General features: G+C 41.6%; 1 protein-coding gene across 6 annotated transcripts in view; it reads left to right on the forward strand.

The window, feature by feature from the left end:
* The window catches only part of LOC131821545 (conserved oligomeric Golgi complex subunit 2-like), a 41399-nt gene extending 16159 nt beyond the window's left edge, over positions 1–25240 (forward strand). The window contains exons 2-5 of one of the 6 annotated variants that reach the window (XM_059157723.1): positions 14740–14901; positions 16032–16094; positions 23286–23599; positions 25097–25186. In XM_059157723.1, coding sequence (XP_059013706.1) covers positions 14740–14901; positions 16032–16094; positions 23286–23599; positions 25097–25100 — 543 coding nt within the window. In that variant the 3' untranslated portion in view covers positions 25101–25186. Of the gene's footprint in view, positions 1–14739; positions 14902–16031; positions 16095–19992; positions 20100–20560; positions 21238–22040; positions 22456–23285; positions 24561–25096 lie in introns of those variants that run through there. The other 5 variants (XM_059157725.1, XM_059157721.1, XM_059157727.1 and 2 more) reach the window with 5 other exon arrangements.
* Positions 25241–26940: the final 1700 nt, after the last annotated feature.

A 26940-nucleotide genomic window follows, 5' to 3' on the forward strand; every position in this document is an offset into this window, starting at 1 on the left:
TTGTGTGGAAGTGCCCCTCCTCCCCTTGCAGTGAAGGGACCCTTCCCCCAGAGTTGAATTCAGTGTGGCTGCTCTTTTGCCTTTCTGTGGCTGCTTGGCTTTTGGGGCATGACACTTGTCTCCTGTTTGAACAAGATACCTTCTCCTAATAGCCGAGGCATGGTCACATAGGCAAGGGGGCTGCATGGTCACGTAGGTCACGTAGACGGGGGGGGGGGGGCTGCATAGTCACGTAGACAGGATGTCTTTCTGCTGAGTAATAAGGTCAAACTTCCCCTCTTTGTTTCCCCTTCCCGCCTTTCTCTTCGCGCGAGGGGGTCTTCCAAGGCCAATCCGCTAACACCAAGTATGCCTTTTTTCAAATGTTCAAATTGTCAGCCAATCGGCCCCGTCCCATCCGGGACTTGTTTGTACCTGTCTATAAAAATCCTGCACCACCCCAGCCAGGTGTGCTCAGCTAGCAGGAGCTGCTGACCACCCGCAGGTGCGCGCTGACCACCCGCAGGTGCCTGCGTAACAATAAAGAACCTCTTGCTGTTTGAATCCTGTGGCAGTGTTGAATTCTTGGGTAAGGGGATCCGCGGGTCTTTCATTTGCACCTGGCTGGCTTAGTTGCTAGGGCATCTGACTCTTGATCTCGGGGTTGTGAGTTCTAGCCACCACATTGGGTATAGAGATGACCTAAAAAATAAATAAAAATTAAAATGTTGGTTAATTTTTACCTTTTCCAGAATGCCATAGAGTTGGAATCATATAGTATTTAGCCTTTGAGACTGGTCTTTCACTTAGCAATATGCATTTAAGGTTCTTCGAAGTCTTGTGGCTTAATAATTCATCTTTTAATTGTCGAATAATCCATTGTGTGGGTGTGGCACAGTGTACCTGTTCACCTACTGAAGGAGATTTGGATTGCTTCCAAGTTTTGGCACTTCAGAGAATAAAGCTGCTGTAAACATCCGTGTGCAGGTTTTTGTGTGGACACTAGTTTTAAGCTCTTTTGGGTAAATACAAAGGAGCACAATTACTGATCTTACAGTGAGAATGTGTGTAGTTCTGTGAGAAACTGCCAAGCTGTCTCACACAGTGCCTCCTATTTTGCATTCTGACCAAACAGTGAATGAGAGTTCAGTTGTCCCACATCCTTGCTAGCATTTGGTATTACTAGTGCTTTGGATTTTTTATATTCTACGTGATATGTAATAGTACCTTGTTTAAATTTGCAATTTCTTAGTGACATACAAAGTTGAGCATCTTTTCAGATCCTTTTTTTTCTTTTTTAAAGATTCTATTTATTTATTAACAGCACAAGCACAGGAAGAGGTAACAGCAGGCAGCGGGAGAGGGAAAAAAGCAGGCTCCTTGCTGAGCCGGGGGCCCAATGTGGGGTTCAGTCCCAGGATCTGAGCTAAAGGCAGATGCTTAACTGACTGGGTTTCCAAGCCACCGCTCTTTTCACATTTTTAAATTAGGTTTGATTTCTTGTTGCTACTAAGACATCTTTATATTATATTTCTTTTTTTTTTATAAATTTTTTATTTTTTATAAACATATATTTTTATCCCCAGGGGTACAGGTCTGTGAATCACCAGGTTTACACACTTCACAGCACTCACCAAAGCACATACCCTCCCCAATGTCCATAGTCCCACCCCCTTCTCCCTAACCCCCTCCCCCCAGCAACCCTCAGTTTGTTTTGTGAGATTAAGAGTCACTTATGGTTTGTCTCCCTCCCAATCCCATCTTGTTTCATTGATTCTTCTCCTACCCACTTAAGCCCCCATGTTGCATCACCACTTCCTCATATCAGGGAGATCATATGATAGTTGTCTTTCTCTGCTTGACTTATTTCGCTAAGCATGATACGCTCTAGTTCCATCCATGTTGTCGCAAATGGCAAGATTTCATTTCTTTTGATGGCTGCATAGTATTCCATTGTGTATATATACCACATCTTCTTGATCCATTCATCTGTTGATGGCCATCTAGGTTCTTTCCATAGTTTGGCTATTGTGGACATTGCTGCTATAAACATTCGGGTGCACGTGCCCCTTTGGATCACTACGTTTGTATCTTTAGGGTAAATACCCAATAGTGCAATTGCTGGGTCATACGGCAGTTCTATTTTCAACATTTTGAGGAACCTCCATACTGTTTTCCAGAGTGGCTGCACCAGCTTGCATTCCCACCAACAGTGTAGGAGGGTTCCCCTTTCTCCGCATCCTCGCCAGCATCTGTCATTTCCTGACTTGTTGATTTTAGCCATTCTGACTGGTGTGAGGTGATATCTCATTGTGGTTTTGATTTGTATTTCCCTGATGCCGAGTGATATGGAGCACTTTTTCATGTGTCTGTTGGCCATCTGGATGTCTTCTTTGCAGAAATGTCTGTTCATGTCCTCTGCCCATTTCTTGATTGGATTATTTATTCTTTGGGTGTTGAGTTTGCTAAGTTCTTTATAGATTCTGGACACTAGTTCTTTATCTGATATGTCGTTTGCAAATATCTTCTCCCATTCTGTCAGTTGTCTTTTGATTTTGTTAACTGTTTCCTTTGCTGTGCAAAAGCTTTTGATCTTGATGAAATCCCAATAGTTCATTTTTTCCTTTGCTTCCCTTGCCTTTTGCGTTGTTCCTAGGAAGATGTTGCTGCGGCAGAGGTCGAAGAGGTTGCTGCCCGTGTTCTCCTCAAGGATTTTGATGGATTCCTTTCGCACATTGAGGTCCTTCATCCATTTTGAGTCTATTTTTGTGTGTGGTGTAAGGAAATGGTCCAATTTCATTTTTCTGCATGTGGCTGTCCAATTTTCCCAGCACCATTTATTGAAGAGGCTGTCTTTTTTCCATTGGACATTCTTTCCTGCTTTGTCGAAGATTAGTTGACCATAGATTTGAGGGTCTATTTCTGGGCTCTCTATTCTGTTCCATTGATCTATGTGTCTGTTTTTGTGCCAGTACCATGCTGTCTTGATGATGACAGCTTTGTAATAGAGCTTGAAATCCGGAATTGTGATGCCACCAACGTTGGCTTTCTTTTTCAATATCCCTTTGGCTATTCGAGGTCTTTTCTGGTTCCATATAAATTTTAGCATTATTTGTTCCATTTCTTTGAAAAAGATGGATGGTACTTTGATAGGAATTGCATTAAATGTGTAGATTGCTTTAGGTAGCATAGACATTTTCACAATATTTATTCTTCCAATCCAGGAGCATGGAACATTTTTCCATTTCTTTGTGTCTTCCTCAATTTCTTTCATGAGTACTTTATAGTTTTCTGAGTATAGATTCTGTGTCTCTTTGGTTAGGTTTATTCCTAGGTATCTTATGGTTTTGGATGCAATTGTAAATGGGATTGACTCCTTAATATCTCTTTCTTCTGTCTTGCTGTTGGTGTAGAGAAATGCAACTGATTTCTGTGCATTGATTTTATATCCTGACACTTTACTGAATTCCTGTATAAGTTCTAGCAGTTTTGGAGTGGAGTCTTTTGGGTTTTCCACATAGAGTATCATATCATCTGCGAAGAGTGATAATTTGACTTCTTCTTTGCCGATTTGGATGCCTTTAATTTCCTTTTGTTGTCTGATTGCTGAGGCTAGGACCTCTAGTACTATGTTGAATAGCAGTGGTGATAATGGACATCCCTGCCGTGTTCCTGACCTTAGCGGAAAAGCTTTCAGTTTTTCTCCATTGAGAATGATATTTGCGGTGGGTTTTTCATAGATGGCTTTGATGATATTGAGGTATGTGCCCTCTATCCCTACACTTTGAAGAGTTTTGATCAGGAAGGGATGCTGTACTTTGTCAAATGCTTTTTCAGCATCTATTGAGAGTATCATATGGTTCTGGTTCTTTCTTTTATTGATGTGTTGTATCACATTGACTGATTTGCGGATGTTGAACCAACCTTGGAGCCCTGGAATAAATCCCACTTGGTCGTGGTGAATGATCTTTTTAATGTACTGTTGAATCCTATTGGCTAGTATTTTGTTGAGTATTTTCGCATCTGTGTTCATCAAGGATATCGGTCTATAGCTCTCTTTTTTGGTGGGATCCTTGTCTGGTTTTGGGATCAAGGTGATGCTGGCCTCATAAAATGAGTTTGGAAGTTTTCCTTCCATTTCTATTTTTTGGAACAGTTTCAGGAGAATAGGAATTAGTTCTTCTTTATATTATATTTCTTATTTTAAGTCCTTTACCATGGATGTGTTTTGCAGATATTTACTCTGTGACTGGTCTTTTCATTCTCTCTCTCTATTTTTTTTTTAAGATTTTATTTATTTATTTGTCAGAGAGCGAGCGAGCGTGAGCGAGCACAGGCAGTCAGAGTGTAAGGCAGAGTCAGAGGGAGAAGCAGGCTCCCTGCGGAGCAAGGATCCCGATGTGGGACTCGATCCCAGGACGCTGGGATCATGACCTGAGCCGAAGGCAGCTGCTTAACCAACTGAGCCACCCAGGTGTCCCGTCTTTTCATTCTCTTAACAGTGTCTTACAGAGAAGTTTAATTTTAGCAAAGTCCCTCTCATCAATTTTTTCTTTCGTAGATCATGCTTTTGGTTTTATATCTGAAAAATCATTGCCAAATCCAAGGATCCCTACATTTTTCTTATGTCATCTTTAAGAAGTTTTGCATTTTACGTTTAGGTTTTGTGAAAGGTGTGAAAAGTTTGTTTTTATTCTTTTCATTTGTTTGTTTTTTCTTATCAATGTGCCATTGTTCGGTTCCATTTGTTGAAGACTGTCCTTGCCATTGAGTTGCCTTTGCCTGTGTGTGTGGATGTTTTTCTGGGCTCTCCACTCTGTTCCAAGCACCTGTCTCTTTTGCCAGGCACCTTCTGTCTTAATCACTATAGCTTGAATAGTAAGTCTAGAGATGGGTGGTGGCAATCCTCAATTTCCTTTTTTTCCCCGCTCTTTAATATTTTGTTGACTACTCTGGGACTCTTGGTTTTCCAGTTTTCCATCCAAATTTTAGAGTCAACATGTTGGTATCCACAGAATAACTTCCTGGCATTTTGATTGGGATTGCATTGAGTCTGTCGATCAGTTTGGGAAGAACTGACCTCTTAACAGTATTGAATGTTCTTCCTCAAGATTATGGACTTTCTTTCCACTTCACATCTTACCTTGCTTGTTGTCTTTCATCAGAATTTTATACTTTTTCTCACATAGATCTTGTGCATATTTCATTAGATTTGCACCTAAGTATTAATTTTTTTTTGGTATGCTAATGTAAATGGTCTTGTGTTTTTAACTTCAAATTCCACTTGTACATTGCTGGTATATACGAAAGCAATTGACTTTTTAAATTTTTTAATTAAAATTCAATCTCGTTAACATATAGTGTACTTTTAGTTTCATGGTTAGAATTTCGTGATTCATTGGTTGCATACAACACCCAGAACTCATCGCAACAAGTGCCCTCTTTAATACCCCTCACCCAGTTACCCCAACTTTCCCCTCTCCAGTAACCCTCAGTTTGTTTCCTGTAGTTAACTTTCTTGTGATTTGCCTCCCTGTCTGTTTCTATTTTTCCTTCTCTTCCCCTATATTCATCTGTTGTTTCTTAAGTTCCACATGTGACTGAAACTATATGGTATTTGTCTTCCTCTAGTTCCATCCATTTCCTTGCAAATGGCAAGATTTTGTTCTTTTTGATGGCTGAGTAATGTGTGTGTGTGTGTACACCACATCTTCTTTATCCATTCATCTGTTGATGGACATCTGGGCTCTTATAGTTTGACTATAAACATTGGGGTGCTTTTGCCCCTTCAAATCACTTTGTGTACTTTGGATAAACATCTAATAGGGCAATTGCTAAGTCGTTTGGTTGTTACATTTTTAACTTTTTGAGGAGCATCCATACTGTTTTCCAGAGTTGCGTTCCCACCAACAGTGTAGGAGGATTCCCCTTTCTTCACATCCTTGCCAACATCTGTTGTTTCCTGACTTGTTAATTTTAGCCATTTTGACTGATGTAAGGTGGTGTCTCATTGTGGTTTTATTTATTTATTTATTTATTTGACAGAAAGAAATCACAGGTAGATGGAGAGGCAGGCAGAGAGAGAGAGAGAGGGAAGCAGGCTCTCTGCCGAGCAGAGAGCCCGATGCGGGACTCGATCCCAGGACCCTGAGATCATAACCCGAGCTGAAGGCAGCGGCCTAACCCACTGAGCCACCCAGGCACCCCTCATTGTGGTTTTGATTTGTATTTCCCTGATGCTGAGTGATGTGGAGCCCTTTTTCATGTGTCTGTTGGCCATTTGGATGTCTTCTTTGGTCTGTTCATATCTTCTGTCCATTTCTTGACTGGATTTTTTTGTTTTTTGGATGTTGAGTTTAATAAATTCTTTATAAATTTTGAATACTGGCCCTTTGTCTGATACATCATTGGAAAGCAATTGACTTCTGTATTTTAACTGTGTATCATGCAATCTTGCTATAATCACTTGACTAGTTTCAGGAGGGTATGGGTGTGGGGTGTGAAGTCTTTGTAATTTCTGTAGACAGTCATGTCATCTGTGAACAAAGTTTTATTCTTTCCCAGGTTGTATACCTTTTGTTTCCTTTTCTTACCTTATTTCATTAGTTTTGCCTTCCAGTATAGTATTGAATAGTAGTAGTAGGAGGGACATCCTTGCCTTGATTCCCTGTCTTCTATTTTCTCAGTATTAATATCATGTTAGCTGTGGATTTTTGGAGACATTCTTATCAAGTTGAGGAAGTCCTCCTATTCCTAGTTCCCTGAGGGTTAATAATGAAGAGGTGTGGATTTTGTTAAATGCTTTTTTTCCTCCCTTCATTGATATGATCATGTGATTTTTTTTCTGTTGATATGATGGATCACATTGATTTTCTAATGTTGAACATTTTCTAATGTTGCATACCTAGAATAAATCCTACATGATCCTGGTGTATAATTTTTTAATATAGTGTTTGCTTTTATTTGCTAATTTTTGTTGAAGATTTTTGTGTCTGTGTTCATGAGAGATACTAGTTTGTAGTTTCTTTTCTTGTAGTATTGGTTTTGGTGTCAGGGTAATCATGATCTCCTAGAATGATTTAGAAAGTATTCCTTGTAGTTTTACTTTCTGGAAGAGATTTTAGAGAATTGTGTAGTATTCCATAAATGTTTGGTTGAATTTACAGTGATTGGGATTGTTAGCAGTAGCCCTCCCTTCTTTCATCTGATATTAGTAATTTATGTCTTCTACCTTTTTTTCTTTGTTTGCCTGGCTAAGGGTGTATCTGTTTTATTGATGTTTTCAAAGAAACAGACTTGGGGTTTATTGATTAAAAAAAAAATTCCTGGTTTTAATTACATTGATTTCTGCTCTAATTTTTATTTTTTTCTACTTCCTTTAGGGTTTTTTTTTATGATTTTATTTGACACAGAGAGAGTCAGTGAGAGAGGGAATAAAGGCAGGAGGAATGGGAGAGGGAGAAGCAGCCTCCCTGAGCAGGAAGCTCTGATGCAGGGCTCTGTCCCAGGACCCTAGGACCATGTCCTGAGCCAAAGGCAGATGATTAACCAACTGAACCACCCAGGAGCCCCTCCTTACTTTAGATTTGATTTTGTTGTTGTTGCCTAAAATGGAAGCTTAGATTATTGTCTTTAATCTTTTTTTTTCTAATATTTGCATTCAGTACTATATTTTCCCTTTAAGCAGCATTCCACACATTTTGCTACATTGTATTTTGTTGAGACTGGTCTCCTGTCATTTAGAAGTGTGTCATTTAATCTCCATGTATTTTGGACTTCTTCAGCTATCTTCTGTTACTGATTTTTAATTCCATTGTGGTCTGAGAACATACTTGGTATAATTTTTATTTTTAAAAATTTGTTGTCTTTTGTGGCCCAGAATTATTCTGTCTTGATGAGTGTTCCATATGAGCTTAAGAAGAATGTGTGTTGCACTATTACTGGGCGAAATTGTCTGTGTACGTCTGTTGTACGGTAATTGATGGTGGTGTTGAGTGTGCCATGTCTGGACTGAATGTCCACATCTGTCAGATCCTTGTTGCCCTGCTGCTGGATCGGCCCATTACTGATGGAGAAGTGTTGAAGTCACCAGCTGTGATAATGCAATTGTTTATTTCTCCCTGCAGTTCTGTTAGGTTGTGTCTCACCTGTGTTGATCAGGCACACATACGTTAAGGATAATTGTGTCTTCTTGGTCAGTCGATTTCTTTATCATTATGTAATGCTGCTCTTTATGCCTGATAATTTTCCTTCTCTGAAATCTGCTTTGTCTGAAATTCATGTAGCTACTCCATTGTTCCTGTGATTAGTGTTACTTTGGATTTTTTTTAATGTATTCTAGCATTTAACTTGTTGATATTTAAGTTGTTTCATTTTTCATCAAAATATAATTCACAAAGCATAATAGTTGCCATTTGAAAGTGTACTCTTCTCTGGTTTTTAGTATATTTACTAAGTATATGGTACATACGTCACTTCTGTCTAATTCCAGAATGCTTCCATCACCCGAAAAATAAACCTCTTGGTTCCAATTCTCCCCTCCCCTTATTCCCTGGCAATCATGAATCTACTTTCTGTTTTTATGGATTTGCCTTTTCTGGAACATCTCCTATCAGTGGAATTGTATAACACGTGACCTTTTGTGTCTGGCTTCCTTTAACCTGAGAGTAGAATGTTTTCAGACTTCACTCGTGTTGTAGCATGTAACAGTTTATTCCTTTTTATGGTTGTGTAAGAGGCTCTTCCACATTTTATGTATCCATTCATCAGTTGATGGACGTTGGGTATATACTCATTTGGCTGTTACGAGCAGCGCTGCTGTGCCCATTCATGTACAGTTTGTGGCAGGAACATCTGTTGTCAGTTCTGTCGGTGTCATACCCCTAGACGTAGAACTGCTGGGTAATTGTACGTGTGTAACTTCTTGAGGAGCTACCGAGCTGTTTGCTGCCTTAGCCACACTATTTTACATTTTCACCAACAATACAGGAGGTTTCCAGCTTCTCCGCCTTCTTGCCAGCACTTTTCTTCTTCTTTTTTTTCTTTTTCTTTTTCTTATTTTACCATAGTTGTCCTAGTGGGTGTGACGTGGCATCTGCATGTGCTTTTGATTCGCATTTCCCCAATGACTAAGGATGTCGAACATCCCGACATGTGCTCTTGACCGTCTGTGTATCATCTTTGGAGAAATGTCTATTCAAAAGTCTTTGGCTTGTTTTTAAATTAGGTTATTTGTCTTTTTGTTGTTGAGTTCTAAGAGTATATTTGCATATTCTGGTTATTAGGTCCTTGTCAGACAAATGATTTGCAGATACTCTCTCCCATTCTGTGGGTTGTCTTTTCACGTTCTCCGTAGTGTCCTTTGACACACGAAAGTTTTTATTTTGATCAAGTTCAGCTTATCTAATATTTCTTATTGCTTTGTGTATCATGTCTAAAAAAGCTTTGCCCGATCCCAAGTCATACAGATTTTCACCTGTTTTCTCTGAGTGTTACAGTTTTTACTCTTACATTTAAATCTTTGATCCATTTTGAGTTATATTTTTGTGTATGTGTGACGTTGCTGTTCCAAGTTCATCCTTTTGCATGTAGATATTCATTTGTCCCAGTAGTAGGCACTCAAAAAGACTGTTTTTCCCCCCATTAAATGGTCTTGGCATCCTTGTGAAAAATCAGTTGACCATAAATGTATGGGTTGTAAATACTTTCTTTTTGAATACTTGGGAAATCTACACTATAAAGTAAAACCATTCCTAAAGTAGTAAAACCATTCTTGGTTAAGTGAAATGGGTCTCTATTATGGCACTGTGAGTTTGGGTTTGCTTTTCACAGCAAACGCTGCCTAACCCAGTATTCACAGATGTTCTGAGTTATTTAGTCATGTGTTATGCAACTTTTGTTTATCTGAGAACAAATGCATAAATGGTGAGTTGAGTACTAATATTACCTAATAGCATTTGTTCACTGAGGCTAAGTTATATGATTTATTTATTTATTTATTTATTTAAGATTTTATTTGAGAGTGAGAGAGTGCGGGAGCAGGAGGAAGGGACAGAGGGAGAAGCAGGCTCCTTGCTCAGCAGAGCGCCTGATGTGGAACTCAAACCCAAGAGACTGGGATCATGACCTGAGCCAAAGGCAGATGCTTAACCAACTGAGCCACATAGGCACCCCAGTTATACAATTTAGAATGCCATCATGAAGTTCAAGAACTTCAACAATGTGTAACTGAGGCAGGGAAAGTGATCGACCTAAAGGTATACAGTTGGTGAGTAGGATGGCCAGGATTATGAACCAAGACCCCCTTCCGTGATGTACTACCTAACTATGATGTAAGGTCTGAGATGGTCTCAGGAGAGAAAGGTCCAGGCTAATTTGGTCACCAGTGTAAGAAGCAGGTGGCTTTCTGTAGATGACTGTGAAATTACGGTTTGGTATGAAGTCCTTCTCTCTGACACTAGCAGGGTCAGTCTTTGGTTGATTAACTAAGAAAGTCAGTTTAAACAAGTACTCTTAGGGAATGGTATATACAGTTTTTAGCATTTTATTTGGAAAAAATATATGTACATTTATTCTCCATTGAAACAGTGCCAGATCTTTTCTTTGGAAACTGGCCTGCAGATTAGATTTCTGAGTTATCACAGCACTTGGGTCGCTTAATAGGTTAGGCATCTACCTTCGGTTCAGGTCATGACCTCAGGGTCCTGGGATAGAGTCCCGCATTGGGCTCCCTGTTCAGCAGGGAATCTCCTTCTCCCATTGCCCCTTTCCCTGCTCATACTGTCTGTCTGTGTCTCAAATAAATAAAAAGAATCTTTTTAAAAAAAGCTTTCTATGTTGTCTTTTTTTGCATTCAGTTTCAGTTTCTTTAACTGAATTGAGTGAGAATCCTGTGATCACTCCCTTCCTGCCTGGTACGTGGTCATCTCACCCATACCTAACTTAGCAAAAATTTTCTTATTGATTTCTTTGTATCAAATCTTTCCAAAATAGCTCTGTTAGTTTTCAAAAGAATAGTGATTTTTTTTTGCAGTCATATTATGTTGGTTTACATAGTGTTTAATGAAGCTATATAATTACGAAGTAAGTGTAGGTGTCCTTAACTAGTTTGGGAATCATCACATTTGATTCTTGCTGACTAAACAGGTCATGGAGTAGCAGAGTCACAGGGGAAGTAGATAGTAATTTATTGCCTCTAAGCATATAAGCCTACCGGGGTATCACAGTATTGTAAAGGGGAAACACAGGATAGCTAATCCTGTGAGACCAATACTTGGAAATAGGTTATGAAAGATTTGGAACATCTGTTCAATGGGACACTCAGCATGCACATAAAATATTAATAGAAATGTATGTGTTTTACGTAAAGACATTCAAGTTATATTTTTAGATGGGAAATTTTTTTTAATAGAATGGTTTTTTATTTTTTATTTTTTAATTTTTTTTAAGATTTTATTTATTTATTTGACAGAGAGAGAGAGAGGTCAGGCAGAGAGAGGGGGAAAAGTAGGGGAAAAGTAGGCTCCCGGCGGAGCAGAGAGCCTGATGTGAGGCTTAATCTCAGGGCCCTGAGATATGACCTGAGCCGAAGGCAGAGGCTTAACCCACTGAGCCACCCAGGTGCCCGTAGATGGGAAATAGTTTAGAAGAGCATGAATATTTGTGTGTGTGTGTATGTTTACACACATACATAGAGAAGGTCTGGGGTTTCCATTCAAGATGGTGGCATAGGAGGATCTTGAACTCATCTCTTCTATGAAATACACACTGAATCTATAGCTCCATATGGAAAAATTTCCTGTGGAAAAAACCCTACAACTAGCTGAGTGACTCCTACACATTAGGTGAGTAAGGAAAAAAACCTATGTTGAATTAAGAATCACTCTTGCCATAAACCCCACCCCTGGTACAGCGACCTGGAATTGAGAGGGTACTCACAACCCCAGGCTTCTCCCTGAGGAGTAAAGGCTTTGAGCCCCACTTCTGGCACCCCAACTTTCAAGATGTACATCTAAGAGACAAGACTCCAAAACATCCAGCTTTGAAAGCCATCAGAGCTTGCACCCATGAGACCCACAAGGCTATAGCAAACTGAGAAAGAGTTCTTAAAGCAGTCGCGCGAGTAGACTGACCCACCCTGGAACTCAGCACAGAAGCAGCAGACTGAAATGCGTTCAGATTTCTGTGAAAGAGGCCCATTTGCTTATCTTAAAGCCCTGAGGGGCAGGCATCTCATTTAACATGGATCTAGGAGCCTAGTAAGGTATTCTCCAAAGATGGAGCTGATGGGTACCATCTTTGCGCTGTCCCTCTGCCTCGCTTCTGCTTTCTGGTATCTCCTGGAAAGGAGCTTGAATGCTCGTATGATGCCCCGAGGTTTGCAGTTGCTACCCAGGGTATACCTCTAGATCACCTGGCTCTAGCGGCCAGCAAGACTCACACTCACAGTAGTGAGTATCACAGTATTTACAACAACCAAGACTTGGAAATAACTAAAGTGTCCACCAACGGGGTGAATGGATAAAGAAAATGTGTGTGTATACGATGGAATATTACTCAACCATAAAAAGAAGGAAGTCTTGCCATTTGCAACAACATGGATGGACCTTGAGGATATTGTGCTGAGTGAAATAAGTCAGACAGAGAAAGAGAAATACTGTATGATCTCCCTCACATGTGGAATCTAAAAAACAAAACAAAATGAAGTCATAGAGAACAGATTGGTGGTTGCCAGAGGCGAGGTTGTGGAGGAAATAGATGAAGGGTCCAGTGGTATAAACTTCCAGTTAATAATATAAGCCCTGGGGATGTAATGTACATCATAGTGACTGTAGTAAATAATACTGTGTATTATTGTATATTTATTTTATTATTTTTTATTAGAAATATGTATTATTAGCCCCAGGGTTACAGGTCTGTGGATTGTCAGGCTTACACACTTCCCAGCACTCACCATAGTACATACCTTCCCCAATGTCCACAACCCCACCACGCTCTCCCTACACCCCTCCCCCCAGCAACCCTCAGTTTGTTTTGTGAGATTAAGAGTCTCTTATGGTTTGTCTCCCTCCCAATCCAATCTTTTTTTTTAAAGATTTTATTTATTTATTGGACAGACAGAGATCACAAGTAGGCATAGAGGCAGGCAGAGAGAGAGGAGGAAGCAGGCTCCCCGCTGAGCAGAGAGCCTGATGTGGGGCTCCATCCCAGGACCCTGGGATCATGACCTGAGCCAAAGGCAGAGGCTTTAACCCACTGAGCCACCCAGGTGCCCCCCTCCCAATCCAATCTTGTTTCATTTTTTTTCCTTCCCTACCCCCACACCTCCCACTGTGCCTCTCAAATTCCTCATATCAGGGAGATGGTCTGATAATTATCTTTCTCTGATTATTTCACTCAGCATACTCTCTAGTTCCATCCACATCACTGCACATGGCAAGATTTCATTTCTTTTGATGGCTGCATAGTATATTATATATATATATATATATATATATATATATATATATGTATATTTTAAGATTTTATTTATTTATTTGACAGAGATCACAAGTAGGAAGAGAGGCAGGCAGAGAGAGAGGAGGAAACAGGCTCCCTGCTGAGGAGAGAACCTGATGTGGGGCTCGATCCCAGGACCCTGGAATCATGACCTGAGCCAAAGGCAGAGGCCTTAACTCACTGAGCTACCCAGGTGCCCTATATTATTATATATTTAAAGTTGCTAAAGCTTAAGAGTTCTTAGCACAAGAAAAAAATGTGTATGTTTGGTGATGGATGTTAACTAGTCTTAGGGTGATCATTTCACAACAGATAAAAATATGGAATTTTTATGTTGTACGCCTGAAACTAACATGTGTCCATTATATGTCAGTTTCTTTAAAAAGTAATTGATATTTATTTTTTTAAAAATTATTTACTTATTTGTCAGAGATCACAAGTAGGCAGAGAGGCAGGCAGAGAGAGAGACAGGGAAGCAGGCTCCCTGCTGAGTAGAAAGCCCAATGCGGGGTTTGAACCCATAACCCTGGGATCATGACCTGAGCTAAAGACAGAGGCCTTAACCCACTGAACCAGCCAGGCACCCCAAAAGTAATTTATGTTTTAAAGAGAAAGACTAGGGCACCTGGGTGGCTCAGTCAGTTAAGCGTCTGCCTTCGGTTGAGGTCTTGATTTCAGGGTCTTGGAATGAACCCTGGCATCAGGCTCCCAGCTCAGCAGAGAGCCGGCTTCTCCCTCTGCCCCTTCTCCCACTTGTTCTCTCAGTCTCTCTCTCTCAAATAAATAAAATCTTAAAAAAAAAAAAGTAAAGGGAAAGACCAAAACAAAGTCTGGAAGAATGTGAATCGCTGTGCTAAATAGTGAAGAAAAATAAACATTAACAGTGCTTAACTGCAGAGCATTAGAGAGTGGGTGATTTTTTTTTTTCTCTCTTACATAAGTATTTCTTGGTTGGTTGAAAGTTTGACAGTGAACATTTGTTACTTTTAAAATTAAGAAGAAAAAGCTGTTTCTATTTTAAGAAGAGCCTCTTTGAAATGTATAATTAAAAGAAATAAAATACCTGTAGAGTTAGGCAACAGGAGAGAATGGTCTTGGTGAGGGGCCCCCTTTCCCATAATCTTAGGAAGTGAGCAGACCCCCTGATGTCCCTGTGTGTGTTCCCCTGCAGTAAACGTCCTCTTATTCTTTCTCTGATCTTATTTTTCTATGTAAAATGTGGTATCATTGCAATCATTTTTTTCTTTCTGGTTTGATTTTCAGGAAGATTTTGACGTCGATCACTTTGTGTCTGACTATAGGAAGCATGTCCAGCTGGAGGAACTAAGAGGAGATCTGGAACTCTACTATAAACTTCTTAAAATAGCCATGGTGGAGCTCATCAACAAGGATTATGCAGATTTTGTCAACCTTTCCACAAACTTGGTAAACCTGAAATTCACAAGTCCTACAAACACACACACACACACACACACACACACACTTTCTCTCTCCTTCATATTTATTAAAAGGGCAGAGTTTTTAGAAACCTTTTAGTTGATTACCCCACCAACCCCACCAGAAACTTGAAGAAATTACCAATTTCATTAATAAAAGAACTAAACTTTTTGGAATATATTTTTTTGTTTGTTTTAGTTTTTATTCATTTAAGGTTGCTCTAGTTAGATTATGTTTCAAATTCATTAGTCAACAGTGAAAAGTAAAGGATGATAATACCCAAGGGGTTGTTTTATTAGTTGCTAAGTGATTACCCTGAAGTCTTCCTTGATTTAGACTAATTTGTAGGAGCAAATGTCCACCACTCTTGCAATGTTTAATTTACTCCCAGGTATATGTTAGCCAGAGCTAGGTTGAGGGAACATTGGCCAATATTGATATTTTAAAAGTTTGGTTTTATAACAATATAAGAATGATTTGCAGTGAGCTTATCAATTGTTTGTAAAAGCCGTTTAGAAATGTTGGATTTTGTTACTTGGCAGAAAAGTCTCCTTGTTGATGCTTCATTTTGTTTTAAATCTGTTTGTCCAGAGAAGCACAGAAAGTTGCAGCTCCGTGGGAATTTCAAGAAGCATTAAAATTAATGATGCACATTTGCTTTTGGGAAATATACCACTAAGATAAATATCCCAATAGGATTAAAAACCTAGAAAATTTTACTTCTGTTTAATTTCTATTTTTCTCAAGGCTTATAATAATGTTTAAGAGAAACGTAGCCCGTCAGACTTTCACATCAGCTGGCTGAGTATCATCACCTTCTGTGAAAATTTTTCACATTCATTTAAAATGTCATCTAAAGGCAAATTGTTCTTAAGGAAACTTTCGTTTCTCATGACTTCCCTTATTTTTATAGTTTCATGTATTTCAACAGATTTTTTTCATATTCTATGAAGAACATTAATGGCCAAATAACACTTCTGTTGTTTAGCTAGTTATATAGCAAAATACGGTTGGGCCAAAAAAAATAATTTAAATCTGGTACTGCTTTGATTGTTAAATAGATACGTCATTATTACTCCTTATCGTGATGTGTTTGTGCCAACCTGGTTTTGCTTTAGGTTGGCATGGACAAAGCCCTCAATCAACTTTCTGTGCCTTTGGGACAGTTACGAGAAGTTCTGGTAAGTCCCAAATTAATGAAAACAGTCTGCTGTGACGCCTGTTGTCCTCGTCGGCTTTTCTCTAAGAATTCTATTCATCTGTTAGTTTGGTGGTACTGGTGGTTGTATTTTAACGGTTCATGATTATAATATTCACCTTCAGAAGAGTTGTAAATGATCTTGTTTTTGCATATGCTAAAAACCTAAAAAAAATGTTCGATTTGAAGAAGACATATTCTCAGAGTAGACAACCTTAAAATGTCAGGGGAGAAGAAGCGTATTTCCAAATTCAACGTATTAATGCCACTTTGGTCATATGTAAGTGGTTTCTAACTTACGAATGACTTGTATTTTAACAGTTTGTAATCTTGTAAATATCCCCCCCCCCCCACGTAATCTACATGTGGTTAGGTTCCTGGGCTGATCTACAAAAACTGTGTAATCCCTAATGGAACTGAAGGATAATATAAATAAAATGTAATACTTAATAAATGTTACATTTGCATGTTCTCTCAGAAAAATCTCTGTTGTGGGAATGGGACTCCCCACCTCTAAGCCATTGGGAATAGGAACTCCACCTGGGTGAACAGTGGAGGAGGAGTTGTGGCATCACTTCTAACAGAAATCTGTGCTGCCCTGTCTCCCCCCCCCCCCGTCTGTGTCTGGTGCCCTGACTTCCGGCCTCTGTCCGTTCTGATGCCCTGTCGTAAACTTGTCATAAACGACACCATCCTTCCTTGTGTGTCTCCTCTAGCTTGAGTGGCCTCGTGCATCCCTCCCCTAAGACAGTGCCTGCATCCTAGAGAGAATATAAGGAGACCATAATTTAAGGGAAGACACAATACATGGTTAGAACCAAGAAAAATGCAGAGTAACGGAAATATCAGTGCTGAGAAGCCTAGGGGAGGGGCAGGCAGGAAAGAGTTCGTGAAAGAGGTAAAAATCTTGAGTTGTGCCTTGAGGTAGCCAATACTTTCCATGGTTTATGTCTCATTTGAATTTTACAAAATCTTGTTAAAGGTACTTTTCCTTGGAATGGAAGGGATTTTCGTGGTCCGCTGTTGGATTCCACACCAGCCGCTGTGGGGCTCTCCCACTGCCTCCTTGGTGTGCCTCTTCCTCCCAGGGCCTCATAGTGGTGTTGTTTCCCAAGCCTAGCCTTCCTTTGGCCTCCCACTCTTCTCTAGAACCCCCTCCCCGGAGGCAGATTTGCTCTACTCACACAGGCTCCCGTCCCGCCTCACCCCCTGCCATCACCGTATCCCCTCCCTTTTCCATGGCCTGTCTTTATGGCCACTTTGGTCCTGCTCAGCCACAGGCCTGACCTGCCTTTGTGGTCCCAACTCTGAAGCTGTTCTGTGAGATTCTCAGACCACTGAGGGATACGACTATATCTGTCTTCATTGTATCCCTGTGAGGTGCCACAATACTGACGTCCAGGAGGTGTTTCATAATGTTGATGGAGTGAATTAATTCACCTTCCTGTGGAATTTTTGTGATATGCCTACTTCATTCTAGTTGTTTCTGTTAACCTTTGTTTTGGCCCTATTTCCTAATTATCTCTTTATTCATTAGCTTCTGGACATGTTTCTCCACCTCTGCGCTCTGCCTTTTTCTGGTCTTCTGTTCTTCATTCTTGATTCCTGGTATTTCCATACCCACATTTCATCATCATGCATCAGTGCTTTGACATTCTCCCGTTCTCCAAAATATGCAGAATCTAAAGACCTCATCTCAGTGAAGTTGGCCCTCCATTCCTATTTCTGCTTCTCTCCAGAAGGAAGCCTGCAGTGCACATGGCTGTGTGCCTGTCTGCCCCTGCCCCTGAGTGTGTCTGCACTTATATCTGCTCCCCATCCCCTCCCCACATGGCATCTGTGTACACATGGCTTTCAGAGTCCAATTCGAGCCCCGTCGCATTTCCAGACTCTCCTGTACTTTGCTTCATATTATCTGTTCTCCATTCTAAGCCCCCTCATCCCCATAACTTTCACTGTATATGTGTCATTCTTCTTCTGGCCATGCGACCCTGCCTTCGTGTCATTATGCCCCCAGATCATGAGTCCCCTCAACAGTAACTGTGTCTGGTATATCTTTTTTTTTTTTGTCAATATCTGCATAGTACTGGTGCACAGGTATTAAGTTCTGTGGAATTGAATGAGATGTAGGAACTTGATAATGTGACAAAACAATGTCTGTAATACGTTTTCTTTATTATTCTTTTAAAGAGTCTCAGGTCATCTCTCAGTTAAGGAATTCGGGCAGTAGATGAACGAATGTGTAAACAAGAGGACATAAGGAAGAAAAACGTACCCTCCAGTAGTTTTCTTATGCTGCATGCCAGTTGAAGCCCTCTCCTCTTGTCTCTGCGAACTTGTCAGCACTATTCAGCTTTTTTTCAAAGCTCTCACGCATGTGCATTTTATGCATTATGTCACCTTATCTACCTGAAATAATAAGACAGAATTTTAGAGGTACCCACACGATCTCAAGATCACCCACTTTTTCCAGAACAAGAAACAGTGATAACTGTTGTCGGTGCAGCGCTTGACAGTTAACGACTGTATAAATTGTCAGCGGCCCTGTAAAGAAAATAGGCCTATATTAGAGACTAGGGGAGAAGTGGGCTTTCCAAAGCAAACTCAGGATTCTGCCATAGGTTTGTTGTTATTTTCTGATCCTGTGTTCTTTATGTTCTGGTGTTCACTTTAATTTTTTCGATTCCCAGTAGTTAGCATGTGGTGTTGGCTTAGTTTCAGGTGTGTGAGACAGGCAACGGCTCTGTACATCTGAGGACTCACCCCGGGAGTGTGCCCCTTTGTGCTATCTCCAGTTTCAAGTGTCCCCGATGTCATTCATGATCATAACGATGTAGGGGCACAGCGGGCATTGGGAGTCTGGGCTTCTGACTCTCGCCTGCTGCTCTGTACAATGTTTTCTATGTGTATTATTAGCATATTTGTTAAAATCTCAGTGGGGAGAAAGCCTGTTTGAGGGACCTTCTATTTAATTCGCCTCTGGATCTCCTCACAGCTTTTATCCAAAGAATGCTTGTCATGCGCTTCCAGACAAAACAGTAAGCTTTATGAGAGCAGGGTGTATTTCTTGCTTTATTTTCTCGTGTCCCCCCTCCTCCCCCACCCCCCGTCGGAATGAATGTCGAGCTCCCAGCGGTGTTCAGTAACTATTTATTGAATGGATGACTTTGTATTTTTTGTTCTTTTAGGATGAGAGTTTTCATAATGTTCCTCAACCTCTTTGATAATATTTGTAGTGTAAAAGGTCTTTAATGATTTGGTGCTTGGGTATATAGGTATATGCACATGTAAACTGAGAGGGTCAGTATGATCGGAAGCCAAAGTTAAAACATGAATAAAGGGCCATAAGAAAACAAATGGAGGGGTGCCTGGTGGCTCAGTTGGTTAAACGTCCGACTCTTGATTTTGGCTCAGGTCATGATCTCAGGGTCATGAGATTGAGCCCTGCATTGAGCTCTGTGCTCAGCAGGATATCTGCTTGAGATTCTCTCTCTCCCTCTGCCCCTCCCCTGCATGTGCACATGCAGTTTCCCTCTCTCTCAAATAAACAAGTCTTTTTAAAAAAAAATAGGAAAGAAATGCCCATAGAAAGATTCAGGATGGGGAAAAGAAGAAATAAGAGTATAGAATATGAGAAAGCAAAGTCAGGTTTTTTTTTTTTTCTCTATAAACTTGCAATAGAATATGGAAGTATGCTTATTCTAGAACTAAGATTTGAATTCTTGAGAATTCTGTGTTTCATAGAAATATTCAAAATATAGCATGCCCTATATATTTGAAGTTAACTTTTGGTCTTATATTTTCCTGCATTTAGCATGGGAAATAAAGATGATTAAGAGTAAAGATGGTGACGTTTTTTGTTTGCTTAATTTTTATTTTTATTGATGTGTGTGTTGAGGCTTATACAAGTTATTTGATCAGTTGAAAAGATTGAAAAAATCTTAAATTCACAAAGTTCTAAAGAAACCTCTGCACTAGAAGCAAGCAGGTAAGCATTTTTTTTAACTAAGTAGCACATAAATTAATACTTCACATCCAGTCTAATTAGGCTGGGACGGCTTAGTTAGAATTCATTTATGAACAAGAAGAAAATCCAGGTTTGTGGCTAGAATGTAGCTCCAGGAGAGTGGAGAGCATGAAATGGTGAAATCTATAACACGTTCCTATAAACCCTTTGGTTATAGACCACAGTTCCAACACGTCCTTATGCTTGCAGTGGAAAAGTATATTTGGAATCACCTTCCCTGAGGACTAGCAAAGTCCTGTTGATCTTTAAGGCATACCTACCATTCATCTTGGTTTTTCTCCATCTCATTTTTTTTTTCCTAGACATGCCCAGAGTATTACCATTGATGTATTTTGCACCAGCATTATATTATTATGAAACAGTATAGGACACATCCAGTTGAAATTTACAAACAGGAAAGAAAAAGCTAATGAAATAGGAAAAAGATGATGGCTCTCTTTGTTATACTGTGATTGTCTTGTTCCCTTCCTGGTGTGAATTTTCAGTCAGCCAGGGTAGATGAGTGACTCAGAAAATGAGTAGTTAGGTCCTGTCAGCACCGTGAGACGCACAGTGCTGCAGTGGGAGTAGCCCGGGCTGGTCCTGCACATGCCAGCTGGGCTGCCTGCGTCAAGTTCGCCTGGTGCCCTGCGTGCTCTGTTGTGTGAGGCTAACAGTCCCTCCCCCTGCAGGCGGAGTTAGGTTTCTAAATTTTAGGAATTAAGGTTTTAGATTTGGAAGGAACTTGAGAGACCATATGCTCCACATGTCTCATGATGGACATTAAGAACGGACACATCCCAAAGGAAGCGATTCTCTGGTCCTAGGTGTCTGCCCCCTTTCACATCAAGGCATTCAACTAAGTGGTCAGCCTCCACTGTGCTTGTGTCTCTGGCCCGTAGCACTCGTGCTTCTGCCCCCGTTCGTCCACACTTAGCAGACAGTCTGTATGCGGCCCTTCTGCAGCCCGTGTGTCTCCAGCGGCTCTGCTTCGCTGCGGCCCTTGGCAGCGCCTGCAGCCCCTCCAGCCATGTCCACGTTCGGCCCCTGGGGAGCTGGCCCTCCAGTGTTCTTCCCGTCTTTGCTGTTGCTGCTGTGCTCCTCGGATAGAAACACCTCGGTGAGCTCTGTGTCTACAATCCTGTCCCTTTGCAACACTGTCCTTGATAAACAGACATTGTGCGCTTTCTTGCTCAGAATTACCTTGGAGGACTTTTTTCTCCAGAAGAGCAGCTCTGAGCTCTAGAGTCAGGAAAGCCAGAGCAGCGTCAGCGCACGGTAAATCCATCATGCTCTGCCAGGCCCAGAAATGCTGAGATAAGGATAAATAGGAAATGCGCATGGGATCAATCAGTAGACGTTGGGATTAGGCTTCGGCGTTGGTCCTGCCGAGCGCTTGCCTTCCCTCCACAACAGTTCTGATGCTCTGGGACGGGGCACACCGTGGCAGGTCTCCAGACATTTTGGGTTTCCTTACAGTGTGTTTCCTCACTACCTGACTGCCCATCCTCAGATGTGGGATGCCTCATAGAGCCCAGCAGGGGCTTTGGGGCCTTTGTTGTGTTTTGTTTTGTTTTTTTTCTTTCACTGTTCAGCTTCTTTTTGAATGGGGTTGACGCTTTCTAATGTGGGGGGCAAGAGGGAAGTGTATCCAGTCCACTTGATGGCAGATGCACTGCGAGTGATTTCTCACCAGCTCCCGGAGCACCGAGCTTGCTCTTTCTGCCGTTGGGTAAATGTAAACTTGGAGTCCACTGCTCTGAGCGATTTCCCAGGTTGCTGCTAGGCGGTCAGTTTTAGCTGATTGAGGAGACAGCAGTAGTTAGTACTGGGGAGGTACTTGGGAGGGAGAATGAGGCAGGCGGAGAAGAAGAGGGGGATGCAGGTATGAACGGTAGGACAGGGAAAGAGACAGGAGGGGTTAGAGAATGGGAAAAGAAGGGAGAAGAAGGGCACGAATGGGAGAGCCCGAGGAACGTGGTGGAAACATGCAGTTGTACCCACACTGACCTAAAATAGCTCCATCCCCTTGCCTGGGCCCTGTGGCCTGGGCCAGGCTGAGTCAGTGGCTTCTACGACCTCCCCGCTCCTCACCCCTCGCACCTGGGGCCTGCTGCACAGACAGTTTGTCCTGAAAATTGATGGCATGCAGGTGCAGGTGGCATGGGGGGCGGTGGGGGTGGCAGGTTTTAACTTTGGGAATTACACTTCTCTAATTGTCTCTACTAGCCCTCTCTGGACTAGAGAGATTTTGGAGAGAATTGCCACAGAATTTAACCAGTTACAGTTTCATGCTGTTCAGAGCAAAGGCCTGCCTCTTCTGGACAAAGTAAGACCAGTAAGTGTTGGTTTCGATTTTCAATTTGCTGTTTGCGAATTTCCTGGATGATTTTGGTTTGACCTAGCATTGCCCCCTGATAATTGCTACTCTACAGGATTTTGAAGCTAGCTTTGAATTTTTTTTCAGTGTCTCTTGCTTGGGACCCTGCTTCCATTATGTCACGCTAGATAGATTTTGTGTAAAGACACAAGCGTAGTCTCCAAACTGTGCAAGTAAAATTAATTCTGAATTTCATGTAACTTGACACATCATATGATGTAGTCAGAGTTCATTTATCCAAAGCCTTTGACTGGGTTTAAATGCACGTTTGTCAGATTTACTCCGTAGCTTAAGAGGCAAATAACTTTTTGTCGTTCAGTAATTGTCTAAACTTCACTTTGATGAAGCCGACTTACTTTCAAAGAAATCATAGGGAGGGGACGCCTCAGTGGCTCAGTCAGTTAAGCCACTGCCTCTGTCTTAGGTCATGATCCCAGGGTCCTGGGATTGAGTCCCACCTTGGGCTCCTTGCTTGGCAGGAAGCCTGCTTCTCTTTCTGCCTGTGCCTCCTTGTGTGCTTGTGCTCTCTCTCGACAAATAAATAAATAAAAACCTTAAACAAAAAAAAGAAAGAGAGAAAGAAAGAAAGAAAGAAAGCGATCATGGGGAGAAGAGATTGATTCTTATTCTCTAGGAAATGTTGGGATTTTAATCTTACATATATTCTGGTAGAATTAGAGGCTCGCTTTATATGTATAACACATATGTATATGAATTATACACATATATTTGAGCTTTTAGAAACTGTTGTGCCTGGACCTTCTTTCCTGGTCTCTCTGTTCTTGCAGCGTATAGCCCACATTACGGCCATGCTGCAGCAGTCCCTGGGAGGCCTGCTGCTAGAAGGGCTTCAGACTTCCAATGTGGACATCATATGGCACTGCCTCCGGACTTACGCTACAATTGACAAGACACGGGATGCAGAGGCGTTAGTCGGTCAAGTACTGGTGAAACCGTACATGGATGAGGTTTGTGCCCCATGCACCTCATTCCGCAAACACAGAGCATCTAATCTGGCTTCGTTTCTTGACTGGGTGCGAGAGAGCTCAGGGCTCTTCCTTGAAGATGCTCCTAGTTCCTGCTCTTCTGGTTGTAAGAAAAGGTTGGTCCCGCTTGGTGCCCATCAGCATGCCAGGAATCAGGCATGCGCTCTGGTCTCTTCCAGTGATGCCATAGCTCAGGGATCATCTTAATTTAGTAGGGGTGAGGGACTTGCCTAGGAAGAAGGTACGGATCAGAACATTTTCAGGTCAATTTCCATTTCCCTAAGTTATACGTCAATGAAGTTGCCGAAAAGCGTGACCCCACCAAGGCGCCCATGCCCACTGGAGGAGGTGGAAGACAGCTCTGTGCTCAGGGAAAGTCCGTGAGGGGAGGCATCTTCGCAGAATTGATGTGGCCTAAGTCTTGAAGACCATGGGGGAGTTTGCCAGGCTAGGAAGGTGGGAGGGAGGGAATATTCAAAGATAAAGGGCTTTTAAGGGCGAGTTAGCAGGGTAGTACCTTAAGTCCAGAACTTGGTTACCCAGTGTTCTTGACCTATGAGGATACAGTTAAATACAGGGAGTCAGTGTATCTTGCCTCTGAGCGGCCGGAGTATGGGCTGCACCGTGTGAGGCCGCCAGCAATCAGCGTCGGTTTCATCTAGTTTAGGCTGACAGAAGTCATGAAGCCAGTCTCAGTGTTTGAGGGCTTTCTTCCAGTCACCTGCCAGTGCGAGTGTTCTTTCTGTCCGGTAAGTATAAAGCTACCCACCATGACTTCAGGATGAAAGGCTTCCAGTTTTAAAACGGGACAGTATCCCAGTGATAGAAGTGAAATTGAAGGATTAATTTCAGTAATCTTCTCAGCTTCATTAGGACTACTAAAAGAAAATGATCTGTCAGTTCTTTGTATGTATCCTATTATAGTTCATAGCTCTCTCTGTGGGGGTGAAAAAGATCACATTATTCTTTGTCACTAAATGAAAATATTTTAGGTATTTAATTTATGCCCTTTTCATTGAACTGAATCTAATATGCTAAATTAGGGAAGTACTTTATGCTTCCGTGTCGTTAAATGAACTGTGGGCACGTTTGTATTTTAAGTTTGTATGCTTGTCATTCACCTCCTGCAACTCAGCCTCACCAAAAAAATAAAATACTAAAGCAAAATAAGATGTGTTTTCTTCCATCACTTTCCATCTCAGCCCTTTCCCTGTTCTGGAGACGGTAGAGGATAAGGCCAGAGTGAAGATGGTACAGAGCTGTTGTCTGCAGATACAGTATTTCGCTTTTAAGCTCAGAAGGGAAGCAGATGAGTGTGTGTGATGTTTTAGCTTCAGGCCAGTCTCTGTCCCTCAGCCTCTGTGTCCCCCCGGGTTGGAGCAGTATTCCCAAATCCCTGGACCTAGATTTTTGTGCCATTGTTACTTACCTCCTGTTTAGAAAGCATACTGAGTGGGGAGGAGGAAGGACGAAGTGCATTTTTAAGGTTTACTCGATTCTTTTCTCTGTAGTGTATAGTTCATACTTCTCTTGTAGGTGCTTTAAAAACAAACAAAAACACAAAGAAACAAATAAATAAATAAATAAAAATAAAACGCTCTTCCTTCTGCTAGGTGATTGTAGAGCAGATCGTTGAGTCTCATCCGGACGGCCTGAAGATCATGTATGCTAATAAGCTCCTGGAGTTCGTTCCTCACCACTGCCGCCTTCTTTGAGAGGTCACAGAAGGAGCCATCTCAAGGTGACGTAAACTGCTGTGTATGCACCTGAGCTAAGTTTAGTGACCACCTGTCACCTCCTCATGTGCCACTGATCCCTGGCTGTCCTGTCTGACCCGGGAGCGTGTGCTCTTCCCTATTTGTTACCAGTGCTGTGAGGCAGGTGTCGCTTGCCTGGGTTTACAGGGAAAGGGAATGAAGAGTGGGGACGAATCTCAACGGTGACATTTGTGTGACTCCAGAGCCTCTGCTTTTCTCTTTTCTATACTTTCTCCTTACCCAGGTTCAAAATCAAAATTGGTTTCCTTCCATTATTGTGATGTCATCATCGGTCTAGAAATACCAATTCATTTTAATTCAACACGTTTTATACTGATGGCAATTAAAGTCATGTTCGGTTTTCCCTCCCTCTCTTATTTCATTTCCATGGAAAGCCATGTTCTGTTTCATGAATATCCCATTACCTTCCACCATCTCCGTCATCCCAGTCCAGACCTTTGTCGCCTTTTGTTCGAGGGTAGCGGGCTCTCCCCACCTGGTCTCCCAGCTCCACCTGTCCCTCTTCATTGCAGCCCTCAGCTGTCCCACCTGCCCAGAGCTCTGCAGCCTTTCTGAGTCGCTCATGGCTTCTCATCGCCCACAGAGGAGCATCCAGTCTTCCTGGCGCAACCTGTGACCCTTGGTGCTTGAGTCCTAGTGGTTCTCTGCTGTAGAACTTTCTACTGTGGAACTTTCCCCCATACCACTATGGTTCCTGGCCAGAGAGGAGCGCTTGACCTTCCCTAACACACCTGGTACAGAAGATCCCTGACTTCACCTTGGTTCAGTTTATGGTTTTTTGACTTTTTATAATAGTGCAGAAGTGATATGCATTTAGTTTGGATCTTTTCCCAGGCTGGCGATCTACAGTAGGGTCCTCTTTTGTAATGCTGGGCAGGGGCAGTGAGCACAGCCCCCAGGCAAACCACGTGATCACAAGGGTCAACCGTCCTATTCTGGCTTTCAGTGCAGTGTTCAGTAAGTTACATGAGATACCAGACACTTTATTGTGGAATAGGCTTTGTGTTAGAGGATTTTGCCCAACTGTGCAATACTGTAAGTGTTCTCAACACATTTAAGGTTGGCGGGGCTAAGCTCTGATGTTCAGTCGCTTAGGTGTTTTCCATGCATTTTCAACTAAAGAGATTTCCAGCTGAACAATGGGTTTATTAGAAGCCGAGGCCGTCATAAGCTGAGGAACATCTGTCTGTACTGTGCGCCTCTGTGTTTTCCTTCATTGCTTCCTGTCTCATATCCCTTTGTCTTTCTGTTGGTCTGTCACTCCACATGAAGCTCCAGTCAAATACAACTTCTTTTTTTTTAGGTTCTTAATTTATTTACTTATTAGAGAAAGCATAAGCAGAGGGGGAGGCAAAGAGTGAAGCAGGCTCCCCACTGAGCAGGAAGCCCGATGTGGGACTCGATCCCAGGACCCTGAGATCATGACCTGACCCACCCAAGCGCCCCCAGGCTATGATTATTTCAAGAAATAATCATAGAAATTTCAAGAAAAAGTCCTATTTGTGAAGATGAATTAAAATCAGAAAGTCAACTCTGCCGCCTTTAAAAACCCAGGAACAGAAAAAAATTCCACGAGCAGGTATAACCCTATCCACAATAAATCACTTTCAATCCAGTCCTGAAAACTAATACAGAGTAGGAAGAAAGCATTACAGAAAAATTTTGTTTTCATTAATCAA

Source organism: Mustela lutreola, chromosome X (genome assembly GCF_030435805.1).
Source record: "Mustela lutreola isolate mMusLut2 chromosome X, mMusLut2.pri, whole genome shotgun sequence".
Lineage (NCBI taxonomy): Eukaryota > Metazoa > Chordata > Mammalia > Carnivora > Mustelidae > Mustela > Mustela lutreola.